The sequence below is a fragment of the Armigeres subalbatus genome, chromosome 1, assembly GCF_024139115.2.
Source record: "Armigeres subalbatus isolate Guangzhou_Male chromosome 1, GZ_Asu_2, whole genome shotgun sequence".
NCBI classification, from domain to species: domain Eukaryota; kingdom Metazoa; phylum Arthropoda; class Insecta; order Diptera; family Culicidae; genus Armigeres; species Armigeres subalbatus.
The window spans coordinates 254,407,693-254,434,655 of NC_085139.1; the positions used below are offsets into that span (position 1 = coordinate 254,407,693).

Below are 26,963 nucleotides of genomic sequence, written 5' to 3' on the forward strand. Positions count from 1 at the left end.
CCGACAAGGTCCCCGTGGAAGTCGTTTCCCGGTGGCCATTGTCTCCAGAACCAGCATATCACCACATAGCCACAAAATTGATGAATTTATCTTCCGAAAGGTATATAAACTTTGTAATTCGGTTATAATTTGACTGTTTTATAAGCATTTACATTTCTGGGTCAATATGACCCTAACATCTTATTCGTAAGTTTTTTCTAATATCCGAAGAAGGTTAAGTGTTTAATGTATGTATCGTGAATGAGAGATGCAGAATTTGATATTAGATATCATCCGAATTTAATACAGGAAGAGCGAAATTCCGCTACTAGGGGGTCCACTGTTGGGAATTTTACCATAGTTACGGTAGATATACTGATGCTAATAGCAATTGGATTAATAGCACTGATTTGAGTGAATAAATTTATCTTAGATTCTTTGTATTTCAGAAATATTTTTATTTTGCTTGTAGGTATTTATGATATTAGGTATTGTAGGTAGTTCTTAGACATATAATAACACAACGAAAAAAGTTATGGATCTTCGAACGCAAGCTTCAGTGCACTATTAATCAATTCCGAATTGGTTCGTACTTGCATGACGTTTTCCATGTGTTTGGATGATAGTTGACTCCTCTGCTTCGTTAATATCAAATTGAAAAAACTAAAATCTCTTTCAACCGAACATTGTGTTGCCGGAATTGCCAGAATAGTATCTGCAATTTTCCACAACAAGGGATTCTCATACTTTGCTTTCATCCAGTATTGACGCACATCGAAATGCTCATCGTCCGGGTCTTGTTGAGGCGTGAATTGCACATCACGTATTTGGTTTTCTATGGTACTATTTATCGGCGACTTCACTGCGCTCGGGCCATATTTCTTGTCAAGAAAATCGCGCAGGCTTAACTTTTTATTTTGAGTAGTAAACTGGGAGTTTCATGGAGATCTATCAACCACAGACAAACAGACGTAACACTAGAGAAATTACCATCGACCTTGACTTCAACGATCAATTTGAATTTGATTGATTACGCCTTTCACAACTAGAGGCGTTAGCGTCGTAATCCTTCGAGTTTGACATTTCACTCTAGCGCCTTCTGGTGACAATGTCATACGAAACATTGTTTCGTGTAACATGCTCGCAAGGTGGTGGTAGAGGAGTTGAGCGATGGATTTTTCAGCAAAATGTTCAAGCTGTTACGTCTGTTTGTCTGTGTATCAACGTTTTCTACACTATTGGGCCCATATTATTCCGACTGATGCGAGAGGAGAGTTGTACTAAAAAATCCTGAAAGTATATGGATTTTCCAATGAAAATGGTAAATATGTGATAAAATATGAGGAGAGATGGGTTTTGAAAGAACACCCCCCCCCCCCTATTATCGTCACAACTTGTATTTTACTCGGACGTACATACTACAACCGAATGTGCAAATCTTGAAAGCATTTGGGTGCAATGTTATCAAATTATTTAGCTTGTGGAAGAGAAGAAGGGGAGGTGCTCCCCATGGGGTCATTCTCATACCACAATTTGTTCTTTCTCAGCGGGTGTAAAAATTTGCGACCCAGCAAAATTAAATCTTGGATCTAGATATATGTATGTAGTGCAGCTCGTAAGGCATGGCTTTCCAGTAGAGTCTTGTAACGTTCCACTAACGAGGTCATGAGGCACTGCTTGAAAACGTTGACATCGTCTAACATGCTAACAAGGCTAACGCCTTCTGCCAATGATAATATAATTCGCTGAGGGAACAATCTTTTTTCTGGATGATAATTGTCGCTTCGTAAATTGGTTCGAACGCTTCTACATAATTTTCAATGAAATGCCAGTATTGAGTGAGATCTGTAAAAATCAATGCAAACATATGTTGTTAGATGAATTTAGTAAATCGATTGAAATTGAAATTTACCAGATTCTTTGTACTGGGAACCAAGGTTGATGAAAAATTCTTTTTGCTCCAGAAAATCCCGCAGCATTACATAATTAGTATTCCACCTAGTTTTCACTGGTATATGAGGAAGCTTTACACCCTTCGTTATTTCAAAAATACGTTTAAATTCGCCACATCTTAGTTTTTTGGCGATTTTAGCGATTCCTTTTAGAGGTTCATCGAAAGCTTTACATACTTCGTTAACTACAAGTTGTAAAGTATGTGCCCCGCATCGCACACATAACGCGCCGTTTTCTATAACAACTTTCTCTAAGTTTTCCATAAGATTGTTCGTAGCATAATCAATAGCTTCCAGTTCGTCTGGATCAACTGCCATTTCATTTATAATTTCATCGTCAGGTAGTTCACCATCTTCTTGAAAAAATTCCTTGGATACACATTCGTTCATCGATTTGATCATCTTGATCATGTTCGCTCCATTATCCACTGTTACGGAAAAGATTTGCGACTTTTGGATACCGTATTCCGTAGTGAGCTTGAACACTTCTTTGCAAAGATTTTCGCCAGTATGCCGCTCAAAAAGCTCAATAACGCCTAAAAATGAAGCAATTATAGAACCAAATTTTATATCAATTGAAATATAAGTACCTAGAGTGCGTTTTTCCAATTTACCATCCAACATATACTGGCAGTTCACACCGAGAACGCTCCGGTACAGTTTTGAAGCTGCATCAACCTTCAGGCAAATGATTTTTTCAGAAACTTCGGAGCGAATAATTTTCTTGATGTTTTGAGCTGTATTATTCACAAAATCTCTCATGTTGTGGCTGTTCACTACAACACCCAGAGCATTGGATATCGGATTTATGATATCCCGAAACCCACTCCACATCATCGAGGCGAAAGGGAGACAGTGAATCGTCACCAGTTTGACCAACGCTCCAATAAACGTAGCTTTGCTAATTGCTACCGATACTATTGGATCACTTCATTTTTTCTTCTCCGGTGGGTGGTCTTCAGGAACTGGATCTCCGAGCTTCATTAAATTGTATTCTCGAGGGTGTAGGGCTTTGAAATGGCGAACAAAGTTTGAGGTATTGAAAGTACATTGTACATACGAACAATTATTAACTCCACATTTTGTGCCTTGATTTGGGATTTCAACTGTTGTTGTTCTTAGAACCGCTTCTCGGCGGCAAACCGATTTTCGTGACATTTTGAAAACTACGCACCAATCACTTTTATTTGATTTGCCGTTATGGGCAAGCTCACTTGGATTCAATCGGCTGATCTTTCCAACTCATTGTTTATCGTAGCAACGAGCATCACTGATCAATGATGGGAGGCTAGTTGAGTGGACACGTTCGTTCACAAATCGTGGATACTATGATCACGGGAGGTCAATGCTCATTGCGCTCACTCAGATCTTCAATGCCTGGTCTGCGCTCAAAACTCTCGACGGTGTACAACACGCGTCGGAGTCGTCCGCCCTGGCTAAACATTGGGCGGCTACAAGACGGTAGACTAGTCCACGACTACGCGCGGCAGCTGGAAGTGACATTTCCAACGGAAGAGCAGCTAGGCGCAGCATCTCTTGAAGATGGCTGGAGAGATATTCGATCCGCCATTGGAAGCACCGCAACCGCTGCACTAGACACGGTGGCTCCGGATCAGAGAAACGACTGGTATGACGGCGAATGTGAGCAGTTAGTTGAGGAGAAGAATGCAGCATGGGCGAGATTGCTGCAACACCGCACGAGGGCCAACGAGGCACGATACAAACGGGCGCGGAACAGACAAAACTCGATTTTCCGGAGGAAAAAGCGCCAGCAGGAAGATCGAGACCGTGAAGAGACGGAGGAACTGTACCGCGCTAATAACGCACGAAAGTTCTATGAGAAGTTGAACCGTTCACGTAAGGGCTACGTACCACAGCCTGATATGTGTAAGGACATAAACGGGAACCTTCTTACGAACGAGCGTGTGGTGATCCAAAGGTGGCGGCAGCACTACGAAGAACACCTGAATAGCGATGTGGCAGACGAAGATGGCGGTATGGCGATGGACCTGGGGGAACGCGCGCAGGACATAATTCTACCGGCTCCGGATCTTCAGGAAATAAAAGAGGAGATTGGCCGGCTGGAGAACAACAAAGCCCCTGGAGTTGACCAACACGTTTATGATGCTATAGTTGAAGAAACGGCCTTTTATCCTCAGCTTGCACATCCTTGCGTTGATTGGCTGCCACCCAATCACGCGTTGGCGCATCTTTCCCAGCACTATGAAGCCGGTTCTCAGCTCGTTGGTGGTGCCACAGCTTTGGTAGAAGGTAGCCGCTCGATGCCCGCTATTCCACACTTTCTGTCCTGTCCAGCAGATTTCCTGCAGCGCTACGACATCGAAGTTGCGGGGATGTAATTCATCGTAGATTATCCTGTCGCAATCTGCGAAGCCTAGCGACTTACAGTTCCATGTTCCAAGCTTCCAATCGTGATCCTTTATTCGTCGCCTAGGTCGTTGCCGATTGTATCGAGTCGTATTATCTTCTATGTCGTTCGTAAAGGCTCCCCCAGACCCAAGCGATTTCATCGCCGCGACGGCGACAACTAGTCGCTGCGATTCTATCGTTGGGTCGCTGCAGGCAATGTGGTATTTACGCTTCCATATTACCGACGACAGAATCGCTGTCGCCAAGCGATAGAATCGCGTCGCGACTGTCGCATCGCGTGTGTTTGGGGGGACCTTAATAGTTGTTTTTAAAGGCGGCTTATTGGGCCTGCGCAAACCTTCTGTCTCGTCGGAGGGCCGTCGTGTCAGGGCCAGTGTTGTAAAATGTCATTTGCATTCGGTTGTATAATTTTCCCAGAACTTTTTTCTGAAGGTAGCCATCATTTCTGAGGTATGACGAACTTATGGAGCTTAAATGTGCCTACAACTTTGTCCAACAAGACATTGCTGTAAATATGTAATCTGAGGCGTGGGAGGCAAAATGTCATTCAAATGACATTATGTCAAATGACACGTGACATTTTGGAGAGTTTTCACTATCCAGCCTCATATGTAATATTTAGAGCAATGTACCTTTGGACAAAAGTATAGCCCTACTCAAGCGTTATGAGTACATCTAAAATTATGGAATAAATTTGGTTTGTGAAGAAAGTTATGAACAAATTAGTCAAATGACATGCAGATGACATTTCACAAGCCTGGTCAGGGCTGTTTAGCGTCCCACCTAACACCAGGACTTGGGCTTGTGCGCTTTGAGCGGCACACGGTCGCTTTGGCGGAGCCTACTTGCGGATACATGCAGCTTTTATAGGGGTTTAATAGGGCCCACTGTCAAACCCCACCACATCCTAGGCAGGCGCCACAACTCGCAGATGGCCTGGGGAGGGATCGTCAAGCCCTTGGACATAGTCCCTGCTGCCCCCTGCTGTCGTCGTATGTGAAGAATTTATGGCGCTTCTCAGTTAAATACTGAAGAAGACGTTTGCGATCGTCAAAGGATCCCGGCAAAACGCGGCAGTCACCCTTCCTAGCAATCTGAAATGAGACCTTGATCCCCTGAAGGTTACTCAAGATTTCATTCCGAAAGCCAGAAAACTCGGCAACAGATACCACAATTGGCGGAATCCTTTGTTTCTTCGCATGAATCGAATCACCTGGGCTAAAGGTATATTCGATTTGCTCAATTTCATCATTATCAAATCGAACTGATTGCTCAGTTCGATAGGAGAAGAAACAATGTCAACATTAGATTTAGAAGAAATATCTGAAGTCTCCAGCTTCCTTCTATTTTTTCCGCGCTTGGGCAGGACGGTCTTGAAACCTTGTTTCTTTGAAGGGAGTGGGGAATTCAGAGACACCCCCTTCCTTCTAAAAGGATTTTTTCCCAGAACGGTGTCCCTGCAGGATTACCACCGCTTGTCGTAATTTTACTTCCGCAAACGGGTCCAACGTAAAACGAAGGCACGGGTCCTTGCAAAGATCGTAACGGGATCAGTGGGTACAAATAGCGCTGAGAAGCACTGTTGAAATTAAAATAGCTTCGGGTAGTATTAAAAACTTCCTTCCGCAAAGAGAGAAAGAACCGCACAGCACGAAAGTACGATGCGGTCTGACTAACACAAACACTGTTTCCATTTTGTGCTCAGAGTGATCCCTTTTTGCCCAGCAAATTTTCTTTTTTTAGATTATGAAAATCGTGGAAATACAGCAAGACCTGGCAGGATCGCCATTGTGAAGACTTAAAATACTGGCGGAAAGAGATCACTCCAAGCAGCCACTGTTTCTGGTCGTCCAGTCCGTTTGACATTCCAAACTGATTGTGGTGAGGTAGCATCGTGGCTACTTGGATGATTGGGAAGAGTCTCACGGTGAGTGCGTGCATGCAGGTTAGAGCATCATTATCGGTCGCGAGCATTTTAATCACCCGCGCAGCGCTTTCATTTCAGTTTCGTCACTCGTTTCCGTATCGGTCACTATTTTCGGCTCTCAATTTGGTTGCTGTATTCCGTACCGGTGACGTTTGACAGTTGACAGTTCATCAAATAGCAGCGCTCTTATCACGCTACCAAATTTGGTCACCTGTCAGTCGCGCTACTGTTATAGCAGCGCGTTTAGTAGCGACCGGTAAAGTTTCAAGTAATGATACTGCGCTGCCAAACTGCTTAAACTCACCACCGGTAATCTTGCTCTTAGTCATGCTTTATTTACCGTACGTCACAATGTTCACTAGTATCTCGGCTAGTACCACACACTATCCACGGTACAAATCTTAATCATCCGTGGAATACTCAAATTCGACGAAGTCTAGCGAGAAGTAAAGGTAACACGCATCTTTGTTGGATACCAGCTCATGTTGGTGCTGATCTACTTGCCAAGCAAGCTACAGCAAGTCGCACATTTGAAGTAACTCCTTACATTCCCTACCCTGATTTCAAACGACTGGTGCGTCATTCACTGTGGAACTCATGGTCCACTACATGTGACAGATTACAACAAAGCTACGACAAATCAAAACATCTCCTTTTGAATGGACATCCTCAAGAAATCTCTAACGCCGTGACGGTACGCTATTTACCCGCCTCAGGATCGGTCATACTACTTTAACACATGGTCACTTGATGTCCCGTACAGAACCTGAGCAGTGCGAAACATGCGGAGAAGCAGTAACGGTTAAACACATCATATTGGCAGAAAATATGATAACATTCGGAACGAGTGTGGCATCGCTGATTCTTTGTACACCGCTATTGGAGACAACATTGAACAACTCAACTGGTATCTATTAGAAGTATAATGTATATTTGTAATTCAAACAAAATTGACCTGAATGAGCAATGTTCGGGTAAAAGGACAAAAATAAATAAATAAATAATTACGTGACCAAGCAAAAAATCCACCATTTTCTTCATAACTTTAAAAATAATTGAACGGTCGTTACCAACTTCAATAGTGATCAACTAGGCTTTGTCCCCTGTGAAATGCAACTTGTTGCGATAAAAACGGTTAAGGAGTACTATATGAAAAGTTGCTGATGATTTTCTTATCTCGTTTGCATACCCACACACATACACACGGACTAACAGACATTTGCTCAGTCCATCAAACTGAGTCGATTGATATATAACAGTATACATGATGGGTCTCCAAGCGTTCTATGAAAAGTTCGTTTTTGCAAAGAAATGATATCATTGCAGTACAACTTTTATTGATTTTTAAATAATTTCGTTATTTGAATCGAATTGTATTGTAAAATCAAAGCTCAATAATCAAGACAATATCTCCAATATATTAAATGTGCAAGGACTTTATCTTTCTAAATGTTACTCACCAGGAGTACGATAATTCTTAAAAAATATCTTTTCCCCTCAAATCTTATTCAAAGCCCTAGTTTACACGAACAACACGACAGGAGTAATTAACATGTCTCGCGAAATTAAACAGAAAGCCACAACAAATCATCCATTCTTTAGCCCAAGCCAACGAAATTTATGTGTTCAACTTTCGCAGCCTCCCGCGAGACTTCCCCAAAACTTTACTCATTTCACTGTCATAAATTATCAAGCATTCCCCAAAATGGGAAACGAAACCTTTAAAACAACAAACCAACCTTGCGGCGTGCCTTCCACGTGGAGTAGTTCCGTTCTACCGCGGCGGGCGTGCGTCGTTCCCGGAACAATCACTTTAACTTTCACTTCCTTTCAAGAGCAACTTTATTCCCACCGATTTCAAACATTCTTGCTTTCTTATTCCTTTTCACGCTGAAATGCCTCACCACCGCAACCAACCAAGCGGAACGACCTCGTCCTTCACCTCGTCGCCGTCGTTGCCTGAAGTCACTCGTCGCGTCACCTGCCTTAGCCGACCAACCGCGCGGAGGCTGCTTTCTTCAATCAGAATACACTTCCGTAATCACTTTTACTTGGAACTACCGCTCAGCATTCGGTATTTTCGCTTCTCCCAGGTGCCAGTAGTCGCACTGACTCGAAAACAGCGAAATCATTATCCCAGATTAATGCTTCCACCAACTTCGGTTTGCGTCTTCTGTTTGCATCAGATTTTGCACCGGGAATTTAATCGCAACGACCCAGATTTATTCTTCTTGCTATTTTGAAGTATTCCTCTTTGTTTATCACTTTCAAAGCACATAGATATAAAGTGAAATCTTCGAGCTACAGATACTTTGGCGTCTTTTGCTATTCATTCCGTACAATTTGTATTCCTTTATTAGCAACTTGCAACTGCTAGTCGAAGATGTGAATTCTTGAAATAAATCGAACCGTTTCGATTAGTTTTCCACGATAGCTGCAACAAACACCACCATAATGAGTGCATTCACTTCACAATAGGTTTGATCCGTTTCACCTGTGCATCCGTGGTTGGCTAATTTCAGCATCCTAATGTGGCCCGAGTCACAACAATCAGCTAAAGAGGTAATCAACGCTCACCACAACACATCCGTTCGCGGTCGCGCTCAACAAGCGAATGGCTAACCGACCCACTGCCATGTCGATCCAAGCAAGGCAAAGCCGCCACACACACGCCGGGTCCTGATGGTGGGTGGAACGACCCAAAACAATGGAGACGCACTATCCGTCACGAATCGACGCGAAGGGCGAAGCATCCACGCGCTCCGAACTGCTCAACCTTACTCACTGTACTGTCTACAAAGTGGCCCGTAGTAAGTTGTTTTGACTGTGACTGCTGCGTGCAGCAGCGAGAAGGTAGCGGCATTCAAACAGACGACACGCTCCACGCGAGACCACAGTAGAGGCCTTCGGGAGTACGCTCGGACTCGGGTCGGAAAATGTGGAAAGTTCGGGAAAATCAGCTGACTAAATGGGATGTTGTTATGCGGAAACTGCCGGTTGGCGTGCCATTTTCAGAGAATTTAACCAAAACAGAGAACGAGAGAGAATACGAGCGCAACACAAACTTCGGGGTTCACGTGCAGCTTATCGATTGAAGCAACATGTGGCTGTTTGATTCAACGAAAATGCTCTTGGGAATGGTCAATAATTCTGACGATGGGGTGGTAAGAGGAATTATGATGAAGAATAATTGTTATTCATGCAACGAGTTGCAGAAGTAAAGATTATTTACGACACGCAATCTACAACGTACGTTGTTCCAGTGAAGATATGTATGCTATCATGCCATGCTTGTGCAAAATTTACTACACATCATATGCGCACTCGATGACGTCGTAAGCGCTTTTATTTTCTGAATTTCTAGGTGGGAAGTTCTTCTAAATTTCAAAGGGAATTTCCATAACCTTCCTGAGTTTTTTTTATTTAAAAAGAAAACCTTTTTCATCATCCTCGGTAAGTAGGCCTGGACCGGGTTAGAAGGTGTTTTTCTTTGCTCTGTCAGTTTTTGACGTAGGACTACGTCTGTCTTTTCTATATTGGGGTACACTTAACGATTGCGAAAATCGGGGACCGTCACGAAAATATGATAGACTTTAAACTTTAATATCTCAGCCGTTTCTCCATGGATTTTCAATTTTTTTTGGACCATTCGTTCAAGGATGAGTCAACGCTCCTTCGTATTTATTTGAAAATACTGATTTTTAACTATTTATTATCGATAATTGATAAAAAGTTTAGAAATAGGTCAACCAACCAATCACGTACATGCATCACTAGCACAGACATCAAAAATCAATCACTTGCGGGTTTGGATCTAATCCTCATTTTGAACAAGATTTCACGCAGAGTGGGCGCATCAAAGCGATCGCAGCAAAGTGGACACAGCATCACGGAGGCGCTGGTAACATTTTCAACGGAAATCCATCGCATTGGTGAAGGTCCTCGGTGTGTTGCTGCAGATCATTCAACCTCAACGAACCAGCATTTTATATGAAGAAAAGGTTGACTATAAAAATAGCACTTTTGCGAACCCGTGCCGCCAGTGGCGATGCTTTTATCACATTATTGGGAAAGCGCATTGGGGAAAGAAAATTGGTTCCTCTCAGGACTAGCATTTTCTGAACAGAAAGGTTTAATTGGACTGTTTCGGGGGCATCGGCGTTTGGCGTGTAAGCTTGGTTTCTGCTAGTGATTCCATCCATTCAAATTCACGAGCTTAATTTATTGAATTGAAGAAAGCTGCTTTCCGGCGTGCGACCCATTTTGATCGAGATTCCGCAAAGAGCGGTTTAACCATTTATAAGGCAGTGTCAAATATATTGCCACCAACTAATTATTTGTTTTTCTGTTTATTAACAAGGGCTCTACTTATTATTTCCCATGTAGTGACTTACTACCTAATAATCTCCCAGATGAATTTGAGTCATAAAAATTGAAATGTAAATTTGAGAACGGTTTTCTATGAACAGATCGAAAGTTTCGAGTGGAAGATGGATTTTCAGTTATAATTCGTTGAAAAATAACGAAGATATACTTTTTTCCCATTGGTAATAATTATTTTGAAACTCATGTGTTAGATTATGGCGTGATAAGCATGAAAAATACTTTGCCTTTCTAGTATATTTGGATTTTGGATTTTTGACAAAATTCCTTGGGAAAAAAGCAAAACAATTTTTTTTCACTTATGTTGCGTTTTCCAACTAGGACTCTTCGCTAAAAAATGTAACGTGCCTTGTTTTGATTTGTTTTACGTTAAATCTATTTGTTCAAAATCTTTTTCTTTTATTTTTGTTGCATTTTTTCCCGCTTGCAATGCAGTGGCAAATACTATTCTCCAATTCGTTTTCCTTTGAAAGTGCTACCAGAGCGCTTTCGTGCGAAATCCCGATCAAAATGGATCGCGCGTGTCGAAAAGCAGCTTTCTTATATCTAATGAAGTAATTCCATTAGCCCCGCCCCTTCATTAATCGTTATGAGTGCACATTATATTTACACCCATATAAGATCACAAAGGGGCGGGGCTAACGGATTTGATTCATTGAATACAAGAAAGCTGCTTTCCGGCGCGCGCGAGCCATTTTGATCGGGATTTCGCAGAGAGCGGTTAAACAAAATTTTACACAGAGCGGACGCAGCGAAGCGAACACAGCAGCACGAAAGCGCTCTGGTAGCACTTTCAAAGGAAATCGAATTGGTGGTGGAAGTCTGCGTAGGTACAGTCCCGATTCGCTGGTTGGGCCACGACCTCGGCCCAACTAACGAATTCGTTTTTTTAGTTGGGCCAACTGACAGCCATTTGAACGCGTGTATTTCGACTTGAACATCACAAATGATGTCCAGTGACGCCTAATCCGATTTTCCGTGTTTACATTGAATTACGTACGGTTGCTTTTTTGTTGGGCCATCGCCCAACCAGCGGAGGCCCAACTAAAAAGTGACCCAAGTATTAAAATCCCAACCAGCGAATCTCGACTGTAGTCGTCATTCAACCTCAACAAACCAGCATTTTATGTGAAGAAAGGGTTGATTACAAAAATGACGTTTGTGGCGATGCTGAAAATTTATTTCAAATGGTGGCGTCTTAGCTCACACTCATCGAGTGTTCGTCGAACAATAACAGCAAGAAGTGGAATTCTAACCCTAACGTTCCGACAAGCATTTGGTTGCAGTTAGTTATTGGAAAGGTGCATTAGAGACACAAAATTGGTCCTTCTCAGAACCAGCTTCTTCTGAACATAAAGGGACAAAAATGGACTGCTTCGGTGAAATCGGCGTTTGGCGTGATAGTTTGGTTGCTGTGAGCGATTCCATTCATTTGAACAAATTTATTGCGTCGTCACTCGCCGACGCGAGCTTATGATTCTGCTATCGAAGGGTAACTTTCTGTCAACGCCAAACTATTAATTTTGGAATTTGATAAACATTGTTGCATCCTTGTGTAAAATAATGGTACTGGAAAGAACCGATATTTTTTCAAAAATGGAGCTTTTCAATCCTCATCTACAACAAAACATAATCAAAATCTTGTGAAGAAATTCCATTTGACTGCTACTGACGCCATCCATTCGAACAAACTCATTGCATCATCTCCCTCCGACGCGCGCTTGTGGTTGTGCTACCAAAGGGCAACTTTCTGTCGTCGCCAAACGATAAAGTCTTGCACTTTGAAGGAAATTCATCTCGAATTAATCTTCTTTTGTATAAAATGGTAATCCGGAAAAAATCGATATCATTTCTAATGACTAACGAAACAAAACCAAAGAATCTTGCCAGAAAATTTCACTTTCCGTCGACGACGGCCAAATCGATGAAGGCTTAGTGAAAAATGTCGTATAGCTGCCTAAGTTTTTCAAATGGCGCATTATTAAAAACAATCAATCTTTCCAAAATCGTCATTGTCGTTAAAACGGAAAAAATCGAAAACATAAGCCGAACAGTATGTTTGTCGGGGTAAAAAAAAATCCCAACGGTACTCAACAATACCCTCCATTTCGTATAGCGTAGCCCTACGTCACCTTTGCGTACAACCCGATTTGGTTGTACCTTTGAGTTTTTCTTTCAGATTTGCTGATTTTGAAGAAATCTATTTATTATTATTTATTCAGACTAAGGCCGAAGTGGCCTGTGTGGTATATGAGTCTTCTCCATTCGGCTCGGTCCATGGCTACACGTCGCCAGCCACGCAGTCTACGGAGGGTCCACAAGTCATCTTCCACCTGATCGATCCACCTTTCCCGCTGCGCACCTCGCCTTCTTGTGCCCGTCGATTCGTTGTCGAGAACCGTTTTCATCGGGTTACTGTTCGACATTCTGGCTACGTGCCCAGCCCACCACAGTCGTCCGATTTCCGCAGTGTGAACGATGGATGGTTCTCCCAGCAGCTCATGCAACTCGTGGTTCATTCGCCTCCTCCACGTACCGTCCGCCATCTGCACCCCAACATAGATGGTACGCAGCACCGCCATCTTCGTCTGCCACATCGCCATTCAGGTGTTCTTCGTAGTGCTGCCGCCACCTTTGGATCCTTTGGAAGTTTTGGCAGGAAAAAATATTGATTGCGTAGGGGAAAAGGGGATCAAGTCTCCCCAACAGCTATGGGAAAACTCACTCACTCACACGAACCACACCGATTTAAAATCCCTATCCATCAGCGAACACACGATTGCAAAATGAATGCTACTCAACCCAACAGCGAACCAACAAACGATTCATACCTACTGAGTGCCCCCCAGCAGGAAGAAGTGAAACCACAAATAGTGCGAAAAGAAATCGAGAGATGAGAATGAACCGATGTGTAGTGAGTGCAGCAGAAAACACTGAGTTGGACTCAGAAGATTGATTCAATTTAGACTCAATGATTCGTTTTGCGGCCTGATTCTTTCTGCCGAATCATCACTCACCACTCAATTGCGATTCCATTCGTTTACGAACGAAATGTAAACAAATACTTGGCTATGCATCATATGCTATCTGTGCGGGAATGATTCGGTGATGAATTTTGTCTGTTTGTTTTTTGGGATGATTCGTTACTAACTGAAGCCAAACGGCAGACAATCGAAATTGAAAATTTTGGAAAGGCTCGTGTACAGTTGCCTAATTTGCGATTGTGTGTAGAGGTGAGTGAAAGATTAGCGCTAAATGGACCGATTCTTCCCATACCTGATCATCGTTGCTGTTTTCCATAGTCCAGGGAACGTTTTTTCACTCAACGATCTGTTGAAACGACCAACAAGGGAATTTGCTGACAGATAAAACTAAAGTGGCTGCCAGGTGGAAGCAACACTTCGAGACTTTGTTGAATGGAGGAAGTGACGGTGCATCGGTGAACAGAATAAATATTAGCGACGATGGACAAGCTGTGGAGTCACCTACACTAGATGAGGTAAAAAAAGCTGTTAAAGAGCTGAAAAACAATAAGGCTGCGGGGAAGGACCAGCTCCCGGCTGAACTTCTCAAACATGGCAGTTGAAGTTCTGCACCATATTATGTCGAAAATATGGGAAGACGAGGAAATGCCTGCTAGCTGGTTGGACGGCCTCATTTGCCCTCTCTTTATTCGGCGTACAAAATTATGTCCCGTATTCTGTTCAACAGATTGAGATTGCTTGAAGAGTCCTTTGTCGGCGAATACCAAGCAGGTTTTCGTGAGGGCCGATCAACGACGGATCAAATGTTTACCCTGAGACAAATCCTTGATAAATTCCGGGAGTACAACTTGCAGACACATCATCTGTTTATTGATTTCAAGGCGGCGTACGATTCAATGGAACGGAATGAATTATGGCAAATTATGCTTGAACATGGTTTTCCGGCGAAACTGACACGGCTGATTCGTATAACGTTGGACGGATCGAAATCAAGTGTGAGGGTTGCGGATGAAATATCGACGTCATTTGTTACCTTAGATGGATTAAAGCAGGGTGATGCACTCTCGAATCTACTGTTCAATATAGCGCTCGAGGGAGCGATTAGAAGAGCTGGTGTGCAAAGAAGCGGTACCATTATCACAAAATCGCATATGCTCCTGGGATTTGCGGACGATATCGATATTATCGGAATTAATCGCCGTGCCGTGGAAGAGGCTTTTGTGCCTTTTAAGAGGGAGACAGCGAGGATTGGACTCACGATCAATACCAGCAAAACGAAGTACATGGTCGCTGGCAATCAACGTGGGTTCATTAGTGGTGGTGGTAGCGAAATGGTGCTGGATGGTGAAAAATTTGAAGTGGTAGAAGAATTTGTGTATCTTGGAACATTAGTGACGTGCGATAATGATGTTACCCGCGAGGTGAAAAGGCGTATTGCAGCTGCAACCAGCTTAAGTCCCGTAGTCTGCAAACGAAAACAAAACTCGCGCTGTATACTACACTGATTCTTCCGGTGGCTTTATACGGTCATGAGACAGGCTTCGTGGAAGGCGCTTTTTGCAGTTGAAGAGGACCTGAGGGCGCTCAATGTTCAGGGCGACTGGAAGCGATTGGCCCAGGATCGAGTCCAGTGGAGAAGGATACTCCATTCGGCGTAGGTTCATCGAAGAGCTGTAGCCCATCAAGTAAGATCTGTTGAAAAGTAGTGTTAGTAGAGCCGCTAGTGATTCAGCACAGGCTTTCAGCAGGAAAGGTGTTAGGCCATCCACTCCGGCACCTTTTGAAGCATCTAGATCGCGAAGAGCTTTCAATACTTCTGGGTCGGAGAACAGGAAGGGCGCGAGGTCAATATCGTGCGGTAGAACATTCGAAAAACTACCTGGGTGAGTTTGCGGAGGGTTCACATTGAACACACTCTGAAAAAAGTCGGCGAAGAGGTTCGCAGCTTCATCAGATGTGGTAGCTGTAGTGTCGCCATAAGCAACATTGTTCGGAACTTGATTACCCGTCTTTTGCGTTTTGATAAATCTCCAAAACCTGGACGGATTATTTTTAAGATTTGATTGGAGGTCGTTCATATATCTTCGGTAACTGGCATCGAGGAGGTCGTTATAAGAGGTTTCTACCTGATGAAGAGAAACTCTGCTCCCGTCAGTTTTGTTAGCGATGTACTGTTTGCGTAGCTTCCTCAATCTGTTGCGCAGGTTTCTGAGTTGAGCATTCCACCAAGGCTTGTTATTAACACCTCGATTAATGCGACGACGGCGAGGAGCTATTAAGTGCAATATTTCATACAGCTTGTCGTAAAACAGCAGTACGTTAGCATCTACTGAGTGCCCATGGAAAAGATGACTCCAATCAACCGCAGAAAGCTCTGTATTAAGTGAAGTAAAATCGCACCGCCGAAAGTCGTAATCCATGGGATCCGGTTCCTGGTCGGAATAACGTGGTATTAGGCAGCAGGTGTCGATATGTAACACTACCGGTGGATAGTGCTCGTTGATTGGTATGAGCGGCAGAACGGGTTGAGAGATGTCCATGTTGTCGGAAGCATTTGTGAAAACCAAGTCGAGCAGCCTATTGTTACGGTTAACGAAGGGGTTGATTTGCACCAAATCACATGTCGAGATGGCTTTGCTAAGGGAAATTTCTTGCTCGCTAGATGCGTTAGTTGCCAGATAGCCGTTAATGTCGTCATCGAAGATCCATTGAAGATTAGGGAGATTATAATCCCCAAGCAGCAGGAAAACGCCATTAACGGATGATTTATCAATTAAGCTTTGCACTGCCGTGCAGTGGGTAGCATTAAGCTCGCAATCGGAATTCGGGCGAAGATAGATGCCGAAAATATGCAGAGAGTTATGAGGGAGTTTCAATGTGACTGCGACTTGTTCAAGGGCACAGCAATCAGATAGGGACACTTCGGTACATTGCAATTCACGTTTGACTGCAACCAATACGCCACCGCCTCTAAAAAGACCACTGGTAAACTCGCTACGGCCGCAACGAAAAATGGAGTAGTCCGATGAAAGCTCCGAATTACAAATATCGAATTTGAGCCAAGTTTCTGATAGCACAACAACATCGTAATCGCAGGATGCGAGGCGTAACTTCAAAACGGTTGTCTTAGTACGCAGACCCCTGACGTTTTGGTAGTAGACGCTCAGGTAGCGGGAATCACTTGCAACGGCGACCTCTGCTGCGACGATCCTGTTCACGCAGACCGATGACTGAGAGCCATTGAACAATGCACTGGAAAGGGCGTTTGATTGAGGAATCGAACTGATCGAATCTTGAAGGTACTCGCCAGATAATTGATTTTGGAGGCCTCCTTCCCCAAACTCAACCTCAGGGCCAGGACGGCTGATGAACGTAGACGGGATGGACACGACTGAGTCGAGAGGGTTAGAGTCTTCCATGAAGCTTGTGATAAGAGCGCGCCCCGGAGTCCTAATAACTGAAGAGCTAGATGGCGATTTAGTGCGTTTTCGAGACCGTCTTTCGGTGAGTTGCCTCTGTTGCTTTCGGTGGATGCTGACACTCGTCGGAATTTGGAAATTAAGACGAAAGGAGATTGAGAAAGCGTATTGCTCGCAGTGGAGTGGTACTTGCCTGCAGGTTGATTTCGGAAGACCCCATCTTCCAGCTCACACACAGGACCGGAACGGCTGCAGATCGCTGGCGGGAAGAGCACGACTGCGGTGAGAGGAATAGGGGCTTCCTTAACGCATATGGCAAATCTGCGGACCGGCATCTGCTCCACATATGTAGAACACGAATTTTGAGAGTAGCAACATCTCTGTAGCTGTTGACTTTTGTCAGGAAGGCGTCTCGGAATCCGTAGTTTTGAAGAAGTTGATGGTGTTATCGACGTGAGGCGACTAAAATCGAGAAGCGAATCAGGAAGCGAATAATTCGTAGAAGCTTGATACTTGCCTTGATGAAGAGTTTGGAAGCCCCAGTTACCAAGCTCAAACACAGGACCGGGACGGCTGCAGGACGCTGACGGGATCGGCTCGACTGTGTTCAGAGGATATGAGGCTTCCTTGAGGATATAGGCAAGTTTGCGTCCCGGTGATCCGCCAACAGTAGATGGTTGATTTACTCTATCACCACCATTTCTGCCTCCACTGGAATGTTCAACGGATCGTTGGATTCTGATGGAAGTCTTGGTCGCCAAACAAATGAATTAGAGCTGTCGCCAGAGAATTCTTGGAATACGATTCCTTTCGGCCATGTTGTTGAAGAGAGTGCTTTGGGCTTCAGGTCAGCATTCATTCCAATTTTAAAAGATATGAAGGACAATGTAGTAACGATGTTTCTCCTTATTACAGTCCAGCGCGTCTGGCCTGAAAGAGTGATTGGTGCTTAGGGGCCATCCACAAAGTACGTCACGCTTCTAGGGGGGGGGGGTTCCGAGCGGTGTGACGACTCATACAAAATTTTGGAGTTTTTATACAAAAAGGTGTGACGAGGGGTGGGGGTTGAAAATCGCCAATTTTTGCGTGACGTACTTTATGGATCTTCCCTTAGCTTCCTGAATGCCCGTAAAGCTTTGCGTCTGGCTTTGACCGCACGCCAAGTTTCCTCGGACCACCATCTGAGTGCACGCCGAAACGGGACGGCCACTGGACCGGGAGATGGCTTGCTGGGCAGCAGCGAGGATCATGCTGGTGAAATCGGAGATGAATGAGGAAGGATGGTCCGCGCAGGCAGTCGACATGGCGCGCACGTACTCCTCCCAGTCCGCTTCACCGTATACCGTGCACGCACCATACTTTGCGCAGTTAAGAAAATGCAAAATTGAATCAACTCGTACAACTTACAGAAAGTGGCTATCTGCCTGAAATAGTTTCCATGCTCATGAGATGGCTCCAACAATATTATAATTGTTGGGTCCATGTGTAATTAGTTGTCAGCGAATATTAAAATTTACAAAAAATGCAGTTTTTCAGGTAAACCGTCACTTGTTATTTGTGCTAAGAACACACCATTTTGGTAATTTTCAGTGTTTTCAGTACAAGTTTCGACTATTAAAATGAAAAATGTGTCATTTAACAGCGGTAAAATGCATGCACTGTTATGATAACATGTATATTGTGCTGACAAGTTATAATTATATTCCGAAAATTAATTTGAACGCATTCTATTACAAAAATAACCGCAAAATGCGCAAAGTTGGGTGCGTGCACGGTATATTCATGTCAATAAGCTCGTAATCTGAATAGGCTTTTAGAGTCCCTCGCTGGCACTCGACACATGGGTAAAAGACGCCAAACCTTGCGAAAATGTCGAGTGTTCTGACGTATACAAGGAAGCAAACTGCTCATCAAGCATGGAAGATCGATCAGGTGGAATATTTCTCGCGAATCTTTCGTAGTGCGCTTTTGATGACTAGCATGATGACCAGGATGAAGAGTGTTCAATTACAACTACTCAAATAATATTAGCAATAGCAAACGAAAGTTTATTATACACTTGAAAATAAAAACAATTCAAAATAATTTCAATGCATAGATTCCGTTGTACAAACTTTGTAAAAAAAAATGTATAAAGAAAAATAATCTTTAAATAGTTGTCAATATATAAAGAATATCCGAATAACTTCGGTAAAGGCATTCAGCCAGTCAAATAACAAAAAAATAACAATATATCATTCTCCTAAAAACAAAATCGCCTTAAGAAAAATGTCCTGATATAAAAATTTGTCTAAGAATTGTCAAGGCTACTTCATTACAGGAAGTAAAGCTTCTTCTCGAGCAAATTGCTCGGCGCCTGGTGGATAAACTGACCGACCAGGAAGGACAGCTTGTGGGCATACTGACAAACCGCCGGTACCCGCGTTGTTCCGGACCAGTTGTAGTACAAATGGCACTGCTTGTACGACAACATCTGTAGGTGATCGATTTGCAGTCCAGTCGTGTCGTGGAGGATGTTATACGCCGTCGGAGAAACCGTTCCCTGTCGAACTGATTGCGAAACGATGTAAAAATCAGTGCTGTGGAAAAAAATCACGCCATAATGACTTGAACAGGATGCTGGAAAAGCAAGTCACTTACCGTTCTGGAAGTGTAACCACATCGTCAACAACCGTTCCCGGCTTAGGATTGTGTTTTCGTTCGAAGAACCTTGTATTGATGCGCTTGTTAACTATGAAGAAGGCCAGCATTACGTCCTGTTCAGCCCCGGCGGATTTGTAAATGTCGTTTAACTTGTCCATCATTGCTCGAACCTCATGCTCATACACGTAGTGCAATTGACCCTCGCCGACCCCGTCCCGATAAAAGAAAATACGCTTTGGTAGCGTATTATACTCCTTGCGGTATTCGTTCAAAGCTTTCACCATGTTCAGGGGAAGATAGTTGCAAATTTCTTCACCGTGCCCATGCTGACTTACGGTGGAGAAGAACTTTGGAGTGCCTCGTATTTCATGGTCGAATGTGGCCACCATTGCTCCGTAAGATTTTGACTTATCATTCGTATCGTGGCATACATCGAATCCGACCGTCATCAGACCGCTGAGAGGAATTTTGACCTTCCACGGGACGCCACCCAGTTTGCAGTTCATCTGAATGACGACTTTGGTCGCCACGGACATCAGCGTACGCACATTGCCTCCCTTCGGTGTGATTGTTTTCTGGCAGATGACCTGCGTTGGTACAGCGCGGTCCACGCAGCACTTCTTCTTGATTGCTGTGTAGCGGTCGGCTTTCTGATTTGTAACGACGCACATAATCATCTGAGGATCTTTATTCACCAGGTTGTCCAGCATACGGACGTAAGTACCAGGATTGTCGTCCGGGATGGAGACAAATTCACATTGTTTGATTTCGAAACGCATTCCACGGGCAGCCTGCATCATGCAACCGACAAAGTCGTTGGCTTCCCGTTGAGCCCTATTTGGTACAACCAAAAACCAGTGATCCAGCCGGATGGTCGAATACATCGGTTGATCACGGAAGTGGCCAGTCCAGTCCGCATTATCTCCCGATGGAACCCCACTGAAAAAACGAATTAGCATACGTCAATTGTCATCATGAAGCCAAAAAGTGTAAGACAGAGTATTTACGGTGATGTCGATGAGAAGAAAATTGTTTCCTTTGGCAGCAACCGCCCCGGAAGTTCAACCAGACGTTTGTCAAGCTCCATCTGCCAAACCTTGAATACCTCCATGCTCTCCGACGTGGTTTGCAGACGACGGTTGAACGTTTCCAGCCGTTCAATCCGTCGATCTGGAGTGAGGCGAGTATGGTCCGACATTGCACGCATCATTCTGAAATATTTTTTTTAAATTGGAAATTCATCGGAACCAAAAATTCTCCAAAGTTTCGCTACCCAAAACGATCGTATAGTAAACTGAGAGTTGTGTTTTCGAACCCAATCGCCCACTTACCGAAAATCATTTCTCATTTGTTCGGTAAGCCCCGTCATTCGACAGAGCTCCGGCACCAAAGCCATCAGTTCGTTGCCACCCGCTCGCAGGTCGCGCTTCTTAGCTCGGGAAAGCAACATCGGCTGATTGGGATCCCGGATCTTGATATTGTACTTCTGCTGATAGTAATCGACGAACGAGATTTTTCCATTCCTGGTTTCGAATGTGCTGGATGGAGTGGTGTCGTACGAAACATCGTGGATCGTGTAGGTTTTGTTGTTGTATCCGGTCAGTACAACGACTCCGAGGACAGAGCGGGTAAACGCATCCTTGTAGTTTCGATCGTGCCGCTGGCACTCCCGAAGAATGTCGTAACATGTTTGCATTCTCATTGTCTTATGAGCAATTTCACAGCAAACCAAGATATCCTGTTCGTGCTGTCGAATGCTGGTTACGTACCCTGGCCACAGTTCTATCTGATATTCTCGAATGGCAATTTTCGCAGCAGCATCGAATAAATTACGGCCGACCAGTTGAAGATTCAAACCACCCATTGCGCGTCGGAGAATCAAATTCAAAACCTGGATGCCGGTTTCGTTCGTCATATCCACCGTTCCAGTGTGAACGATTTTGATTTGATAAACATCTCCCGTCCGTTCGTGTCGACAGTCTAAGGACAATTGTTCGCTCCGCAGCTTGTTCACCATGAACAACTGCGTCCCATCGAACAGATAACCGCCGAAAGTTTTCTTGTGCTGACTGATCAGCCCCTGCATCAACCGGATGCTGTCACAAACCGGAGCGAAATCAACCCTATACTGATACAACGTCCATTCGATGTGCTTCATAAGTTTGAAATAGTTGGCCTGAAGCTTTATCGTTTGACCTTCAGATCCGTGCTTCGAGGGTGCATCGAGAGCGCGCGTTCGAAGTGTATCCGAAATTGTACGGCGCCCGCGCATCGCACCACGATTCGGCCCGGCACCTGCTGCCCCATTACCGTTTCCACTTCCATTTCCGCTGCCACTGGTTGTGCTTGCCGCACCACGACCGGCCGTTGCATCACGATGGGTCATTGCGCGCCCCTCGGCACCCGGATGCTGAAAACTTGGACGAGGCTACATGATGCGAAGGGATCATTAGTGAAAGAACAATCGGAACAAAACGTTACTCTTACCCCCGAGACGCCCACCCCGCTGCCTCTGACCGGTGCCTGGCCACGACCTTCTCGACCTTCATTGGACACATTGACGGCAGTGTAGCCGCGTGCCCGAGCCCGTCCCTGCAGTTGGCGTTCGCTCATATTATCTGAAATCGAAGCCAAGGTCGGTGTGAATCGGTTTGGAAACGAAAAATACAAAAATTCTACAAAACCCAGACCAGATACTATTCAATGCATACTTACTTTGTTTCTTTTTCAGCCGTGCAGAATAAACGTGCAGAAATCAATGTAAACTAAAGTCCTAGAGTATTTTAAGCAAACATTTGCATGAAACGAACTAATGCTTTCGCGCATGACAAAACAAGGTTGAACCGGAAAGCAGAAGTCAAACCGGAAATACAAAAGTGTGTTTGTTTTGTCAATTTTTGACATTCTTCGGCGAACCCCTACGAGCTTCGATAATTCGGTTTGAAAACACGAAGGGGTCATTCTCAAATTACATAACGCCTTAATAGGCCTTTTCCAAGGGCTGGATCTATCCAGCTTTCCACGCTCGGTAATGGCGGCTTGTCGGTGTGAAAAAATCAATAGGCCTTTTCATGTGACACTGCCGAGACTGCACTTGTTTACAACCGCTGAACAGGCCTGCAAGGCCTTTTCACGAGACGTTTAAAACAGCTTGGGTCCTAAAGCCCTACCTCGTTTATGGTTGCAAACGATAGTGCATCGATCAAGAATACTGGTAAATGTCTAAATCAGTAAAAATAATATTTTGTGTTTAAGATATTCTCGAATATTTTAAGGCAAATTTTGGGCTGTGCAACATTTCAGAACGAATCAACCATCAGCCCAAAATGTCAGGCCCATATATTAACTGTCAAAGGTTAAGTCAAGTGCCCTGCAGTGTGTTACTAGTGCGTTTGAATCATATTATTCCGTACGTCAAACGAGACCGAAAATGTCGAGGAAGGATTTTTCATCTATTTTTTAATTTCAAATTAAACAATGTTCCTTTAGATTTCTGAGTCAAAAGAAAAACTGATGCGTTCAGGATGATTAGCTTCATCGTTCCATGGAAGAAAATCGAATATCGATTCTTCATTTTAGGACCCAATTTGTCTAGAATTTATTATAAGCATTTTAAAATGATCTTCCTATGCTGTGCTGTAGGATCTGTCAAAGTTAACACCGTCGTGTGTCTTCTTCTTATTTTTACTTGGATTCGTCTATAGTAGCAACATTTTTTGCGTGTGGATCGTGTGGATAGCGTCGAAGAAGTCAGGTGGCGATTAGTATTGTCTATCCGGATAAAAGTTAGACCGCTTTTTATACCGAAGTTGTATTTTTTTCCAGATACAGGCAACTTTCCCAACTTCGGTAGTAGCGCGCTAGATTCGCCTAAAGATGCGCTGAACAACGCATAATTTAATTTGACAGATAAAACTTCGGAAGAAAATTCGGTTCGGAAGTCCCGACTTCCGAATTCTAAGTTGGTGCTACGCCGACAATATGATTTTCAGCTATCTGCATCGTGAGTTCCGACGGCTTCGGTGGGCCTCTAGAACAGTGCAGAAGCGGATGGTGGCGGAATTGGCACCCTCCGATGCCATAGAGCTTTCGTTCACGACACGCGCGTCTTCCGTGGCTGAATGAACAGTTCTGGCACAGACCCAATGACCGCACTCGTCTCCAGCGATCGTCGACGTGCAACTGCTTGAACGCATTGCAGTCACGCACTCGGTGTCTGCTTTTGTTGCAGTGAGTACAATCGAAGTGCTTCGGCGTTTCCTTGTGAGCACGTGATGAATCCTTTGTTCTTCGAACGGTCACGAACGCTGCTCCGTTTTACCTCCGGTTCAAAGGTCATCACACTAGTTGCATCCCGTACCACTGTTGCCGTATAATAATTCGTTGCTTCGATGTGATCGCACAGTACCTGCACCGCCATTCCGAACTCGATCAGCCCTTCCAACCTGTCGGACCTAGGAGCTGGAATTTCTCGCACCTTCCGAAGCAAAGCGTTGATCAGCAGCTCCGGACGTCCAAACTGCATAGGGTCTCGATCACTTGTGACACTGCTGCTGGAAATACCAACCGACTGCGAACTGTTTCGAGAGCAGGACCAGATAGGCATCGTTGTAAGCGGAGCATATTTTCTCCATCCGAAAAACCACAAGCTTGGTGTTCCGAAGAACAAGAGCCCTTTTCACCGAGTCTACAAGCTGATAGCAAAGACAGTTTCATGCTGATACAGCTTCAAGCTGGAATAATGTATTTGCTTAAATTATGTTTTTACATTAAATGAGTGGATGACTTACATAATTCGGTTTAGAGCTTTACAATGATTCTTTGTTGTAGTTCAAATTCATACACGTAAGCTGCTAGCTGTGATCATATTTATAGGTTAGGAATAGTTTTACATAAGAATAGATAAGCTTACTTTGCTGTGATATACACTGTGATACTAGTATTTAAGGTAGTATAATAGATTTAAGGTAGTTTGCACTGTAGAGATAGAATATAGAATAATAAGTTCAGTATTAAGTTTACTAAATTTTAGTTCATTACACGTTTTTGGACGAACCGAGCACTTCGATATGATAAACAGCACTGTCCGTCAATATCATTTATGCCGATGGATGACACTTTGGATGACATATCTCGTTGACAGGTAGTAAATGAACTTCAACTTAAAAAGCAGTGCACCCAGTTCGCAACACTTGGCTTGTGTACATGTAGTTTGAGATAAAGATCGGCCATTCAGCTGGGTCACCGGTAAATCGAGAAAGTTCCTTAGTCAGGGACTGCCTTGCTGCAAGCTGCTGCTGTGTGGGCGAGCTAAGGAATCACCTGGTTTCGTTGAACACTTTTGGATTGACGAGGGGACAGAGACGATTCAACCGCGAGGGGAGATTACGCGTTTGCACACCGGTTGAATATTGTTCAGGTTGATTGTGGTACAAAGTCGCATTGACCTGGTGCGCGAGTGAATCTTGCAGCTGCTCATGGGAATTTGTAGGAGGCATAAAAAACTCCGCCGGGCGCGCGTTAACTCGCAGCTGCCCTTGGGTAAATTGATTGTTGGTCGTGGGGCAATTTTTTTTTTTTTTTGGTTCGTTTATTTGAAGGCTCACTCGTCATCGTTGAAATTTTATACTGTGGTTTCGTACATTTCCTGCTCGGATGAGCTGGTTCCTCGCATTCACGACAAAATTTAGGTTGATTAAAGTACGAGACCATTGACTTTTCGTTTTCTATGGTGATGAAAGACAGTATGTGGCGGAGCAAATTCATTCGTAGCACGCGCACGCCGTTCGAGATGCCAGGAAAATAATGTTTCCAAGTCTCACTCCGAATAGAAATTACTTCACCAAACTTTAACATATAATCTTGAATAGTCGAATCATTCATTGACGGAGGCAGATCATGTATCCGCACAGTCACTGCTTCGCAATCGACATATACTGGAATGCGAAACTCTTTATCCGCGCAAACCATTGTTCTCTTCCAGTTGTGCTCCAACTGGTAGCGCGATGCAATATCTTTACTTTATGCAACTGTATGCTTTTGACATCGGGATATTGCAATTTAATTTCATTGTCCAAAAACCGTTGAACACTTCTAACATCCGGACGAGAAGGAAGGACACTAAAATCAATTATTAAAGTGTTCTTTCGTGCACCGTACATTTTTTCCACAGACTGAACGATAGCGAGAGAGTTGATGTGAACACGTCCGACGTATGCAAGTGAAGGCAAAAAAACTGGTCGTGGGGCAATAATTGGACGCTTCCTTGTTTATATTTTCGATAGAATGGCTCAAGGATTGACGCTTACCTGGGGGTTCCATATCATTCTAATGGATTTCAGATGGTTGGTTCGCTTTACTCACCGAAGGCCAACCGGTTTGGCTTACCGCCTTCTTCAGTGGCCAGAGATGTCTCTGCAGGAAGGCATCACCTACTGCTCCCAGTTCACCTTCGGGAACCGACTGCATTCTCCGATTCGCCTTAGGGATTGTGCCGGTTTGTTTTACCAAGCGCAACGGACTCGCGTAATTTGGTTGATGTACCTCCGCCAGATTGCTAATGTCGTTTGCTTCCGCGCCGGTCTGGAACCCTTTCAGAACTTTCCGGTATAGCTCGAGCTGCGCATTCAAATCTGCAAGTTGGTCAGGTGTTGGATTGGCGCGACGCTCGTACTGCTCAATGCGGTTCCTAAGTTCCTGCAGGGCGACATGTTGATTCTTCTTACCTTCTAAAATCTTAACTGTGCGCGGTTCAAGCGCGGTCAGAGGAATCGACACCATAATAGGTGCAGTAGAACGAGGAGTGCCAACTGGTGGAACTGACCGACGTGTCTTCGATGCTGTTGGAGCTCCGGGAGGGAGCGGTGTCGATTGGCGCTTGTCGCATGGAGGCGACGTCACCACCGACGAACCGACGTGTCACTTAATGGAAAATAATTCAAATTTGCTGCCCACGACGCCATGATGAAAAATCATCGAACACTACCGCCACCCCCATAATGGCTCGCGAAGTTTTCGTAGCTCAGCCACCAACCTACGTGCACAGACAAACAGACATAACACATAGAACATATACTCATCAAATTCATCGTCATGCAAACACTAACGACATCTGTTGATTTCAGTTAGTTAGGCAAATCACGAACCAGATGGCGGTAGTGAGCAAACGTCAAACTGGAGCAAACCGATGCGCGCGCCACGAGTGATCGATTGGCCAACTAATGATTATTTGAAACGACCAGTAAATCAGTGAACGATGAGAATTTTACAAGTGTTATGTCTTGTA

General features: G+C 44.2%; 3 protein-coding genes across 4 annotated transcripts in view; all 3 read right to left on the reverse strand.

Moving 5' to 3' along the window:
- LOC134212897 (serine/threonine-protein kinase 32B-like) overlaps positions 1-9,019 on the reverse strand; it is a 219,275-nt gene extending 210,256 nt beyond the window's left edge. The window contains exon 1 of one of the 2 annotated variants that reach the window (XM_062691201.1): positions 7,989-9,019. The gene's annotated coding sequence lies outside the window, so the exon portion shown is untranslated. Of the gene's footprint in view, positions 1-7,709; positions 7,954-7,988 lie in introns of those variants that run through there. The other variant, XM_062691210.1, reaches the window with a different exon arrangement.
- LOC134207217 (uncharacterized) lies at positions 1,676-3,266 on the reverse strand. Its single transcript, XM_062682937.1, has 3 exons — positions 2,546-3,266; positions 1,892-2,467; positions 1,676-1,824 (listed from the first exon to the last, which is right to left on the reverse strand). The coding sequence occupies exons 1-3, from the start codon at positions 2,766-2,768 to the stop codon at positions 1,676-1,678; spliced, it is 948 nt and encodes a 315-aa protein (XP_062538921.1). The 5' UTR covers positions 2,769-3,266.
- Positions 9,020-19,078: 10,059 nt separating the features above from the next.
- Positions 19,079-22,552, reverse strand: LOC134212903 (protein aubergine-like). The gene is made up of 6 exons (XM_062691225.1): positions 22,394-22,552; positions 22,166-22,296; positions 21,010-22,106; positions 20,686-20,889; positions 19,676-20,617; positions 19,079-19,614 (listed from the first exon to the last, which is right to left on the reverse strand). Exons 2-6 carry the CDS (start codon positions 22,289-22,291, stop codon positions 19,350-19,352), a joined length of 2,634 nt encoding a protein of 877 aa, XP_062547209.1. The 5' UTR covers positions 22,292-22,296; positions 22,394-22,552; the 3' UTR covers positions 19,079-19,349.
- Between the last annotated feature and the right edge of the window lie 4,411 nt (positions 22,553-26,963).